The 13,813-nt window shown below is 41.3% G+C and overlaps 1 protein-coding gene across 1 annotated transcript in view; it reads left to right on the forward strand.

The window, feature by feature from the left end:
* Positions 1-213: 213 nt before the first annotated feature.
* Positions 214-13,813, forward strand: part of grm6a (glutamate receptor, metabotropic 6a) — a 25,795-nt gene continuing 12,195 nt past the window's right edge. The window contains exons 1-7 of the mRNA XM_005747983.1: positions 214-517; positions 2,643-3,272; positions 7,344-7,560; positions 7,639-7,774; positions 9,071-9,225; positions 9,342-9,482; positions 9,574-9,774. Of these exons, the coding sequence (XP_005748040.1) occupies positions 2,688-3,272; positions 7,344-7,560; positions 7,639-7,774; positions 9,071-9,225; positions 9,342-9,482; positions 9,574-9,774 (1,435 nt within the window). The 5' untranslated portion in view covers positions 214-517; positions 2,643-2,687. The remainder of the gene's footprint in view (positions 518-2,642; positions 3,273-7,343; positions 7,561-7,638; positions 7,775-9,070; positions 9,226-9,341; positions 9,483-9,573; positions 9,775-13,813) is intronic.

Below are 13,813 nucleotides of genomic sequence, written 5' to 3' on the forward strand. Positions count from 1 at the left end.
TACCTTGAAATGTCCTATATAAGTAAAATTGTACTTTTTGTCACACCTGACCTTCAGAGATCGACTCTAAAATAATCACTGGGCTAAATTAAAAAGCTAATAATAAAGTAAAAACATGTTCACGGAACACACACACCTACTTTCTCGTTGTGTGCTCGCAAAGACCCTCATTAACATGATTCAACCTGATTTGCAGAAACCTTCAAACAGCAGCGAGCAAAACGTGGTCCTCGCGCTGCAGGGAAGTCCTCAGCCCAGTCCTCATAAGGATGGTAAAACCAGTGCACGCCGAGCGTTAGTGTGCATGTTTTAATTAGACAGACAGACAGGCAGGTGGAGAGACAGACGGGATATTCAGTCCGCTGATTGGAGGAGCAGCAGGAGGTGAACCGGAGTTTGACTCAGTAGCCGGGACCAGCGGAGAGTTTACCGGAGAGGAGCGGCGGCTGTCTGCGGACCTGCAGGCGGAGCGGGTTCGGGACTGAGCTCGGACCGCGAGGAGAGGGATCCCGCTGCGGTGAGTGCAGAACCTGGTGAAGGAAAACCAGTCAGAGAAAATGATTCCAGCAGAACCAGTGAATGAAACCAGTCCACGATACAGCAGGACTATCAGGCGAACACGGAGCTGCTTTTATGTAATGGTCAACTGTGAGGGTTATTTTTCTTTTAAACCCAGATAACTGATTAACCTCCGGGGAGGAGTGAGTGTGATGTGCAGCACGCATTTGGCTGTGTAAACATTCAATGAGCTGAACTCATCTGATCAATATATTTGTGACTTAACTGATCAATAAATAGATACATGAAAGTGATTAATGTCTATGTTCCGATGGTCGCTCTATTACTGTTAAACTTTAGATTGCTTTTTTCAATAATATTGAATTTTTGGACGATGTTGGGCTGAGAGATGCTTCTTGCCTCACACGCTGCAGATCATTTTTTCAGGACTTCCATCTTCCTCTTTGAAGACTCATTCTGTTGAAAGCCCCTCCGGCTCACTGATAACGGGCTCTCGCTGCTCTTCAGTAACCACCAGGCTCACTGGATGATCCTGTTAATAAAATCTTAATTTAAGATTAAAATATGACACATATCAAACTGACTTTCTACTTCAAGAACAAACTGAGCTGCTGATGGATCCAACATCCTTAATTAAATTCAGCACAGACATAAGTTTCTGACTTTCACTCAAAAGTAAAAAAGGTTAAGTCTGCATTTTTTTTCAGTACTAGGAAACAAAATTTTTCCATGAATATAGAGATAATGCTTTACCAGGGAGTGCTTAGTGAGAATACATCATCTGATCATTACTAGACTGCTAATCTAATCAGGAAGTGTTCCTCTGGGAAAATCAAGAAGGAAGGAGGAGGAAAAGATCTGAGTGAAGCTGGAGTCTCGTTAACATGGCTCGCACTTTTGTTTAATTTGTGTAAAAAGCGGTTTTTCTTTTTTTTTCATGGTGAGTTTGAAACATGCAATTAAGCTTATCTTTGGTCTTCTCTGGTGCTTTCATCTGCCACGTACGATGTGTCAAACTGCTGAAGGAGCAAAAAATAAAGAGTACAGTAGCGCTTAGAGATTTGGAGCATTTTATCTGATTCAACTTTAATTTGATTAGTAGTGTGTTAAATGGCAGTGATTATTGGAGTCATTCATCATTAGATAGTTTATTATTTCTAACGGAGGTTTGGAGACTGTGACACTGACAAAAGGATAAGAGGTGGTGCAAGGTGCAAAAGATAGCTCAGCGGTTTGGAGGCAAAGTTAGAGACATGAGGTTGAGAAGGTTTGGACATGTGCAGAGGAGCAGATATATTGGATAAAGGATGCTGAATATGAAGCTGCCGGGCAGGGGAAAAGGAGGAGCACAGAGAAGATTCGTGGATGCAGTGAAAGAGGACATGCAGAGTGTTGAGGGGATGGTTTAGAGGGTGCAGTGGAGGTAGATGATCTGCTGTGGTGACCCCAAAAGAGAGAAGGTGAAAGAAGAAGAACAGAGGCAGCTTTTCCTCTGTTCCACTGGAACTGTGATTGCTAATAAAGTTTATCTCTTTAAAATGTTAGCACAGCTGAAAACTGCTGTGATCATCAAAGAGGAAGTAATAAATCTGGCGAACTGAGTGTGTGAAGCAACTGTGGGTTTGACTGTAGCCTCAAAATGCCCCTAAAAGCTAAACTGTGCGCTTGTCCTTTCACAGCCTCGCAGAGTTTGGCTCTGACCATTTAATGAAGCAGCCATTTGAGGACCTGTGCCAATTTCTGCTTGTATTTTGCTTATCACATTTTTGTGGTGATGTGTGATAGCACAGCAAACACAAATTGTATCAAATTTATTTCATTTTGTTAATTTCCATCATGGAGCTGAAATAAAGTTCACGTCATCCTTTTGGCCATTATCAAACCCACACAAGCTGATTCTTCTGACTCTGAACTAGACACATTTTTTCCTAATGTAGTGAAATATTGCCTCTGTATGCCTACACAGAGAACCAGTCTAATGAGTTATGATTATTATGCAACAGTTCTGATCATTTTCAGGCTATATTAGATCAACCCAGGTCTTATTTTCTTCACAAAAACCAGGACAACCTTTGAGTCGTAGTGGAGTTACTGACACCACTGACTGTTTCTTGTCTCCTTAGGTTTCCACAGCAGGATGAAAGCTCAGTTCTGAACATCACCTCAGTATGACATCATCAGGCCCTGCCCTATCCTCTCTCCCCCTCCGCCATCATCGTCATCTTCATTACCTTCATGTCTTCTTCTGCACTTTCTACCAATATCATCTGTGGCCCCGCCTCCTGCTATCTCTCTGCCTCTGGACTGATGGACAGGTGGTCCAGGTGAGCGCTTCTCACCAGCACTTCCACCCCCACTCCATAAAGATACCAGGTGACATCACTCTGGGCGGGCTGTTCCCCATCCATGCCCGTGGACCCCATGGTGTAAATTGTGGGGAGCTAAAGAAGGAAAAGGGGATCCACCGCATGGAGGCCATGCTGTACGCTCTGGACCAGATTAACAGCGACCCTGAGCTGCTGCCAAATATCACACTTGGGGCCCGGATCCTGGACACCTGCTCCAGAGACACCTACGCTCTGGAACAGTCACTCACCTTTGTTCAGGCTCTTATCCAGAAAGACACATCCGACATTCGCTGCTCCAATGGCGAGCCGCCCATCATCCGAAAGCCGGAGAGGGTGGTGGGAGTGATCGGAGCATCAGCCAGCTCTGTGTCGATCATGGTGGCCAACATCCTGCGGCTTTTTGAAGTAAGAGCACACCTGTCTTTATACAGCATGAATATAGAGATTATAGCGAGTTAGCCCTAAAGATGGTTAAAATAACTGGAGGTTGTGAAGTATTGAACTAAAAACTGAGAGATTACTCAGTATTTACTCCACACAGAGCAAAATACATCAAATGTCTTGTTTTAGATTATATGGGGTTGCAAAAAGACTTCATAAACATACACTGGTGCTGGAGACTGGTGCACATATGGACTGGGATCCCTTTAAAGTAAGGTAATGAACAAGAAATAGAGTGGCTATTGGAGTATATGTATCACTGGCATCATTTGGATGTTAAAGAGCTTCTCGATGGATTTTCTTGAGCAGTTTAAATCTATAGAAAATAATTTTTGAAAAGCAACTGTGGAGGGGAAGGAGTTCAAACACAAAAGCTGGGCAAAATCCCAACATTGTTGGTCAGATTAAATCTGGTAAATCCAAAAATGGAGACCTTATTGTTTGTTAGATTACAATTACAAAACAATAAGTATAATTTCCCAGTCAGATTAGACTCTGCACAGTTAACAAAGGGATACTGCCATTGCATAATGAAACAAGAACACAGCAGTGTGAGTTAAATCAGGTGTAGAATGAAGTTCAGTTTATTTTATATTAGATCATTTACAACAAAAAATTGTTTAGAAAGTTGAGAATTTGTTAGTTTATTTTTTATTTTACTTTATGGTTCATTTATTTATTTATTTCATTTTTGAACGACATAAATTCTTCATGTAAGTGAAATTAAAATGTGTGTTCATTTGCATGGTGGTCTGAAAAATACGTGCAGAATTAGATTTGTTTTTTTCAAGTTTATTCTTTATTTATTATTTATACAGCACTGATCCATTCAAAGCAGTTTCTATTTCAAGATAAAAACCCAACTGTTCTCCTATTAGCAACACGAGGGAGAATAAAACACCCTTTTAACAGGAAGCCGCCTCGAGCACACTTAGAAAAGATCATAGGGAGACAACAAACAAAATAATAATAACACACATTGTTGATTTAGCCCAGGAGCCAATGATACCAGTACAAGGAGGTGTAAGAATAGCAGTGACAAAGCACAAACTACAGGAGACCAAAAACGCAAAATTAATGATATTTAATAGTTATTAATAACACATGAATGCAGGGAGAGCAAAAGACAGCAGAGTTGGTTGAGGTGGTGAGTGCATTATAAGAAGCCCCCCAGCAGTCTGGGCAATATTGAAGCATAACCTTATGGATGGATCTCAGTAACCTCATTCAGCGCTGACGATAAGACCGTGACCCAGACTGTGACCCGTAAAGTTTAAAAAGTACCGGCTCTATCACAGAAGCCTGTTTGCATCATTCTTCATTAACATGAACTAAATGCAGGACTGAGATCCAGCAGGACAAATATGGAGACGAGTCCATGTGTGAGTCTTTGAGGAGATAGTTAGAGGCTGTCAGCGTTAGAGGCTGGATATCAGCTAAAAGGCTCAAAGTTAAAGGTTTATATATGCAGCCCAGCCGTCCCCAAACCTTTTTGTGCCACACACGGTTTAATGTCAGACAATATTTTCACCTTTAGGTGTTGTGGATAAATGCAACAAAATAAAATGATACGACCAAGACAAAAACTGTGGTATTTTTTAAAATATAATAATAAATTCTGTTTGTAATTGTGTAACTTTATTAGCAGCGTCCTCCTGAAATGCACCGACAACATTGAGAGTAACACCCTCCTCCCTGCCCCTTAGTGCTCTCTGGTCACTATGGTAATGCATAAATATTTATTTCAAAATAAGACACAAAACTACAACAGGGGAAAAGACCCAGGGAAACTGAGGTAACAACAAAACCCCTCAAAACCATAAATTTCACACCCGAGCCAGGTTTGGATGGAATACTGAGGTTGGTTTAGAAGCAAGCATCTGTGCTTGGTGATGTATCTGGGCCATCTGCAGGAAGCAGCTGAAGATCAAAAAACTAACCACAGCCTTTATTTATATAGAACTTCATAAAGTATTTAATTCTGAGAACTAAAGGATTACAAGGCTCAACAGAGCTGTGACCCTTTTGTGTTAAAAAGAAGCCTGAAGTTGTTCTTGGTTTCTTAATGATGAATATGAGTATACCCGCCACCGCAACTTCTATAGATTAGCATTTTTGAATTGTACAATTTCTCTGAGTTGTTTCTTTTGGTTTCAAATAGGCTGCATCAACTTAATCGACTTATGTAGGAGTACACTTTAGATTGCCGCTCTCTGTCATATATCAAGAGTGACTGTATTATAATAATTAAATGTGGTGTCTGGCTTTCATTTTCAGTATCTATAGTTCAGGTTTCCCATTTTGGGTGCAAAACTAAGAGCAGTCAAGTGTAGGTTGATTGTGCATGTGTGTTGTAATGGTGCTTTTTGCAGATGCCACAGACAAATTTCACCCACAGACCCATGCATATACAATATGTACGTATCTTCTAGGTGTGGATGAGGAAGACACCACTATCTTAAAACTGCCCTCCTTATAAGAGCTTTGTGGTCAGCAGGCAGTGGCTCTTGTTAGAAAAACATGAAAGGGCATTGGGTTCAAAGGTATGCTTTCAGATGATTGTGCAGTATTGTTTGGTTTCTCAGTCAGATCCGCCCCTCTTTCATAACGACCAAGACAGCAACGGCGTTGATTTTACAACCTAGTAGGTGATGTCACGACGATCACGCCCATGTTTTCTATACAACCCATAACTTCTTATGGATTGTGTATATACATATATAAGGATGGCTAATCTGGTTTAACATACACTCTTAGAGACAGACAGGTACAGTAGGGCAGACAGTGAATGGATGAAGCCGTCTGGTTGGTGGATTAATGTTTTAAACAGACACTTTGTGTCTGGATGACTGACTGACTCTAATGAAAGCTTTTAATGACTCTGTTACGGGTGCTCTCTGTGTGCGTTTTTGTGAAGATGTGTGTCCTCAAATTAGGTCAGATTTTTAAAGGGCTTTTTGGGCGTTCAGAGCCGGGTTTGAAGGTTCAGTCTAGAACCGGGTTTACACTCCTGACTGAGTGTCCGTGAACCACACACACGTGTCTCGGGTATATTTTCAGCAGCTGAATTTTAAAGCAAACCCCAGCAGAATACACGTAATCACACATTACAAACGTCAGCTTCTGGCACATATGGAGCCCCATCTGTATTAAATCATGACTGTTATGTTTTGACTGATGAATGGAAAGTGCACTGAAAGCCATTTTCTCCATTTACGTACTTTAAGCTCATGATTTGGGATGGGTGTCGTGCTCAGAGACACTGCTGCATGTATACTAGAACAGCCAAGTGTCAAACCACCTCACCTCCTTACCCGTGCCCCTCCCTTTAGGCAGGGAGGGGTCTAAATTCACTTCCCTCTTCATGTTCAACCTTACAATTATAACCCAATTGATCCCATGAGCCATAGCTACCAAATTTAGCAAACTGGTCAATTAGCTGCAAGCAGCGTTATCTGCGTTAACGCCTTCTTTTATAGAGAACCGAAAGCTGAGAGGACCCGATCACCTGAGCACAGACCTGCACCCCTGCTAGGTGATGTCACAGAGAGTTGGTGGGGGGTTGATGGTGCCATGGAGCGTTCCTAGGTGCTCACTGTTGACATAAATTAAGTGCAGAGATAAAAGTGAAGGCTGTAAAGTGAGACTCAGTTCATGTCTGTTTCGCTCCACTGAGGATTCTCCCTGATGATGATGATGGCTGTCATAACGAGGTCTGCTCTCATTAATGTGAAGACCTTCATTATTTTGCTCACAGACACACACACATACACACAGGCGCAGTGTTGTGCGTTAATGTGATTGTTATTCTGTTTATTGAGGCTCTGACACACATTCTGCTCAGCTGTTACACAACATTAATCCTCTATGTGCGTGCGTGTGTGCGTATTGTGTTCCTGGCCTGTTAAACTCCAGCAGCGTCTCCAGTCTGACCAGTGTGTTTAATTTAACCTGAGCGCTGACTGTCAGGATAAAGGACGCGTCTTTGATCAGATTCTGTTTAAACCTGTCACCTGTTGGATGATTGTCTCTCAGATCCCTCAGGTGAGCTATGCATCCACAGCTCCGGAGCTCAGTGATAACAACCGGTACGACTACTTCTCCAGGGTGGTTCCTCCGGACTCATACCAGGCTCAGGCCATGCTGGACATCGTCAAAGCCATGGGCTGGAACTACGTGTCCACCCTGGCCTCGGAGGGTAACTATGGAGAGAGCGGAGTCGACGCCTTCATGCAGATCTCCAGAGAGGCTGGTACACAGAGCTTTCTTTCAACTTGCGTGTTTTTCCTGATCTGTCCATCTCTTGGTAACATCTTTCTTTTTATGTCAGGTGGGGTGTGTATCGCTCAGTCGGTGAAGATTCCTCGCGAGCCAACAGCTGGAGAGTTTGACAAGATCATCAAACGTCTGATGGAGACGAGTAATGCCAGAGGCGTGATCATTTTTGCCAATGAGGATGACATCAAGTAAACACACAAACACACAAACATCACTTTGTAGAAATCCCCTTTTTATTTATGTAGCAACAGTTCACAACAAGGTCCATTTCATAACTGTCTCACTGTATGGTAAAGACCATGAAGTATTAAAGAGAGAACTACAATTACACAATCCCCAGTGAGAAAGCATTTGGCAACAGTGGGAAGGAAGAACTCCTTTGTAACAAGAAGAGATCTCCAACACACCAGGGGCAGCCATTTCTGGTGACATTATAGGAAGGTTCAACAATCCTATGGGAGCTTAAATAGGGGATGCTTCAGGATCAGCTGATTCAGCACTTACTTTAACCTTTAATAAAACCCAAACTGAGAGCTGGCTCCACTGATAGCTGAAGGCTCTGCCTCCCATTTTCCTTATTGAAACTCTAAAGAACCATAAGTAAGCCTGCAGTCTAAAAGCGAAGCGTTCTTTTGGTATAATATGATACTTTGAAGTCTTTGAGACACAATGGAGCCTGATCATGAAACTTTGTATGTGAGGAAAACGATTTAACAGGGAGCCAATGAACAGAAGCCAATATGGGACACATATGTTCTCCATTTCTAGTCCCTTTCAGTAATCACTGCAGCTTTTTGTGTCCACTGAAGGCTTTTCATGGAGCTTTTAGAGCAACCGGATAATAAAGACTTACAATATTCCAGCTTAGAAACAAATGCACGAACTAGTTTTTCATCAGCACTTTGAGACCAGATGTTGCTGATTTTGGCAATATTGCACAGATGAAAGTGGGCGGTCCCAGAAGTCTGTTTAACAAAAAACCCAACCTGACCACAACTAAGTCCATTAATCCTTTTACCTTTAGTCCAGATCAGGAGTTTTGACCAGCAGTGCAGGTGATTAGACACTATGAAAAACCAGTGACCTCCAAAAACCACCAGCAGATATTTTACAACATTGTCATAATATGAAGAACTTATTGGAACTTTTCTCAGGTTTAACTGATTTTATTTTACTTCTCAACCGTTTAAGGTTGATGGAATTTGAAGTGTTCTGAAAATCTTGTTAATGCGATAACTCAAGAAGGAAGTCAGAATTTTCAAATTAATACCATAGTTGCATCTATTTAAAAACTCAGATGAGTTCCAATCTCTTTGACCTTGACCTCAAGGTCAGAGGTCAAGTTTTCTGGGGAATGAGGCGACTTTGAAATCGAGACCATATGTGTGTCTGCTCAGAGGCTGAGGAGTAGCAATGGCAGCGGACTCATCCTCATGTGTTGTCACATCACTTACTGTCTGATTCTTTCTGTCTCTTTCTGGTAGGCGTGTCCTTGAGGCAGCAAAACGTGCTAACCTGACGGGCCACTTCCTGTTTGTGGGGTCAGACAGCTGGGGTGCAAAAAGCTCACCGGTCACTGAGCTGGAGGATGTTGCCGAGGGTGCAGTCACCATCCTGCCAAAGCGGGCTTCGATTGACGGTAAAACCAAGAAAACAAAAACGCAACAGGCTGGAATCCCAAAAAGTTGATTCATCTGGACGCTTTCAGACTCGATGCTGTTTGTGTTTTATGCGTGTTATACTTTTATTGTGCAGGGTTTGATCAGTACTTCATGACTCGCTCCCTGGAGAACAACCGCAGGAACATCTGGTTTGCTGAGTTCTGGGAAGACGATTTCAGGTGTAAACTGACCCGGCCTGGAATCAAACTGGACCCCGATAAGAAGAAATGTACAGGTGTGGCTACACCTGAAGGGCGTCTGGGACCAGCTGTGAGTCAACTTATCGAGTAGTTTCCCATTATATGACACAGTGTGTGTTCCTGCAGGTGACGAGAGGATCGGACGGGACTCGCTCTACGAGCAGGAAGGAAAGGTTCAGTTTGTGATCGATGCGGTCTACGCCATGGCTCACGCTCTGCACAACATGCACCAGGATATGTGTCCCGGCAGCTCCGGAGTCTGCAACAACATGGACCCTGTGGAGGGACAAGTGCTGCTGAATTACATCAGAACCGTCAACTTCAATGGTAAGAAAACACGCAGACAAAACATTACAGTGTTTTACGGTAACAGTGCTTTACCTGAAGTAAGGATACGAATGTGTCCCCATACTCAGGCCTGGTCTTGAACCTTGGCTCGTGAGGCATTGTGGTTGCTAGAGGAATGGGCAGAGAGCTTGGTTTGGTTGCTATTGTAAAACTGGTTCCATGGACATCATCTCTCTGGGGAAAAAACGTGATGCCAACTGGGTGTAATTCGTCTCCGCACTCTGGAAACAAACCCTTGGAGAGCAGCTGGACTGCCTTTCCGGAGGTATCAAGGTTGGGATTCACACTACGTGGCAGTAGTAAGAAAAACAAGTGGCCCGAGGGGCGGATGCTGTCATATGTGGGTGGTAAACATTAAATTGGCATTTTTGAAGCACCAAAACACCCGAGGACCAGGATGTGGTCAGGTGTACATCTTCAACACTGAGGTTAAGAGGGGAGCAGAGCTTCAGGGCAGAATCAGTCCTGGCTGTTTTGAGTGAGAAGATGATTTGCATGCACTGACCAGGGATAACTGACAAGCAGCGGAAAGAATCCTTTGAGGAACTCCTGAAAGTGACGGATCTGTCCTTAATAGAGAAGGCTAATCTGTAAGACTTAGAGAAAAGCTCACACATATCCATGTACGAGTGTGCTGATGTGAGTCTGCAGGTGTGAACAAGATTCTTCTAAAGATGCTGAAGGCTCGGGACCTGACTGTGAAGCATCACGGCAGAGAGGAGGCTCATGAATCATTTATGTTAACTAAGAGCTTAATGTTAACACAAATGGACGATACAATGAATGTGGCAGTCAAAGGTGTGCCATGTGGTGAAACGACGTTGGATTTCATAAATCAAACATATGCAGAGGGAGAAGAGCTACACTCAGACTAAAGAAATTAACTAAAAGGTAGTAAAGTGAATGTAAGCATGTCCAGGTTGTCTGTGTACTGCTTGTAGACTTAGTACTGCAGGATTGTGTAGTTTGCTCTCAGTGCAACACGAGTGGAAGAAGAAGCTGCACAGCTCACATTTAGCAAGCAGCAACCTCGAGGGCTGAGGGTTGTTTTTTTTAAAGCAACCATTTTTATGCAATCTATCATGTTTAAACAGACACAACAAAAACTGAAGCTCCTGCCAAGTAACCTTCAGTGATGCCACCAAATCCCAGGAACACACCCAATTTGACCACAGAAGGACAAAAGAGTAGAAAAAAATAAAGCACAACATGAACATGAGACAGATGAATAATCTTCTGACTAAAATATTTACCGTATGACTGCAGTGTAGCCTTTTTTTTCTCTTTTAATTCATATACAAATATGTTTCAGTCAATTCAATGAACTTTTTTCTGTTTTTGCCATCAAACATTTAGACGTTGATTAACCGTCAGCTGCAGGTCTTTTCATGACGTCCAATCATAGTTGGACTTTACCATGATGTCGGCTTGAGTTACATCTTTGTTTCATTAGTTTCTAATAAGAATGATTCCTTATTCCGGAGTTACTTTCTACAATCTCTGCATCGAATAAAATGTCAAATAAAATGATATAAACACATTTTTAAGCAAGTTGTTTGATGGAAAGAATAACAAGAATCCTCCATGTTTCCTACTGGAATAATTGACTTGACATTAATCAAGCAGCATTCCTGAGTCTGTAAGTTCACCAAATGAAACAGAAGTGAAATTTAAATAACTCGTGTTGCAGCCTGTGCACGTCTGTCCACAGTCATGCTGCTGTTAGTTGTCCTTTTTTTTAAAAAGAAACAGATAAATGTGTTTCATTCTGATCTCTGTTTCTACCTTTATAAAGACGATTTGATCTTCGATCTCTAAAGATCTCTAATCTTTGTGGATCAATATCAACACTCACACGTCTACAGTTCAGTTTTTGCCGTTGTATCACAACCAGTTTTGACCAGAGAGAAGCTACAAAAAACTCTTTCTGTTATCAGAATCAGAATACTTTATTAATCCATAAGGAAATGATGTGGTTACAGGTGCTCGAAGACAATAAGAACAGCAACAGACTGAACTAAATGAAATAATACAGCATATTACAAAGTTACTGAATATAAGAAACAGCTCTGATACTTACAAATAGCTCAATTAGAAATATCCAGAATATTACAGAGATTAAATATACATGATTGACATTTTAATCTATTTAAATGCTGCATAAATGCGTTAACGGCAACTTTAGTTCAATTTTCAAGAGGAGTTTCACATTTTTAACCGTTAGCATTTCATAGACATCAGGGACACCAGCCGGGTGGTCTGCAGGATTTCACTGTCCCAGTGAAGGAGTCTCCATCCATCCATCCATCCATCCATCCATCCAACATCCATCCAACATCCATTCTCTTCCATGTATCCTTATCGGAGGCATAGAGGGGCTGGAGTCTATCCCAGCTACCACAGGGTCAGGGTACACCCTGGACAGGTCACCAATATGATGCAAGGCTAACACAAAGAGACAGACAACCATTGGCACTCACATTCACACCTGTAAGCAACTTAGAATGAATCAACCAATCAATCTAACCCCATCGATGGGTTTTTATTTTTTGTTTTTTAGCATCTCTCTACATCTACAGAAACTCCTCAGGACCAGGTTTTAGATTTTTTTTTTTCAAGCAACTGAACAAACTGTTCCTGTTAGACATCAAATCCATATTTTATAAAGATGTGAAGCTGCAGCAGCTGGAAGACCGAGAGGATTTAATCTGTAACCACCGGAGCTGCATGCCACAAAGCACGCCTGTCTCTCTCTCTCTCATTCCTTCGTCTCCCTCTACATAAACTTCATCTTCTTCAAATCATCAATATTTTATCATTTTAGTCCAACTGTGTTCTTATTTATGGTTCTTTGTGATTTTTAGGAGATTGAACTTTAAGAAAGGCTGATTTTTGGTTCTGTGAGACTAGACACAAACCTGAACAGGGACAACACAACCAAAGGTGAATCCTGCAGACAGACACCTGGTGGTCATGTGATCTCTGAGGCCCTCTCATACTAATATTGGGATTTTTCTCTATAATGAAAATATTGCATCATAAAGAGCAACAGAATACGAGGAGCAGTGTTTTGAGTTCATGTTCTCTTCATTTAGACTGAAAGTTACTTTTAAAGGAGAGCCTGGTGATATATTGATATATTCGGTTAATACTGTAACCTCGGTGTTATGGGCAGCGGGTGCTGAAGGGGGATTGTTTGCTCTGATTTTTCAAGTTTTATTTATATAAAAAATACAAAGTGCCTTGAAATCATAATAATTCTTATTTTTAACAGTAATAATCACAATAATGACCAGTTTAAGGTACTTTTTATTGTAAAATCGAGTCTTTATAACATTATTGTGAACTACACAATGATCGACAATCCCATTTGAGGAGCACTTGGTAACACTGGGGAGGATAATATTATTACATTGAAATCTATGTAACTATGTAATAATAGGCAAGAAACTGGGGATAATAATGTTATAATAAATTAATGCCTTTGAAGAAAAACCAGTTTTTATAGGACAGTAATATATTTGTAACAATGTCATAACCTGCTACCAATAAAATGACAATATCTTTGCATAATGTGCAAATTTTTATAAAGTGACTCGTGAAGAGTCAAAATTTCACATTTATATCTAATTCCATGTTAATAGCCTATTAAAGTAAACCTCAAGAAGAATGATGATAACCTGGAAACACATGTGATCGTTTATTTATAATTCCCTAAACAATGCAAAACTTCATTGTTCATTCTTAATGTGGAATTGGACAGAAACAGGACCACCATGCATGTTTTCAGTTAATATCACACAATGTTAAACACATTATTTATAGAATAGAATAGAATAGAATTCAACTTTATTGTCATTGCACATGCACAGGTACAGGGCAACGAAATGCAGTTACTTTCAAACAAAAAATACTACTGCAGACATAAGGTAGGATTTATTCAACCATTATTACATGGTAATAATATCTTGAGCCACGGGGCGATCGTGGCTCAAGAGTTGGGAGTTCGCCTTGTAAT

Source organism: Pundamilia nyererei, unplaced genomic scaffold (assembly GCF_000239375.1).
Source record: "Pundamilia nyererei isolate P.nyererei 1_Seehausen unplaced genomic scaffold, PunNye1.0 scaffold00210, whole genome shotgun sequence".
In the NCBI taxonomy this organism is placed as follows: domain Eukaryota; kingdom Metazoa; phylum Chordata; class Actinopteri; order Cichliformes; family Cichlidae; genus Pundamilia; species Pundamilia nyererei.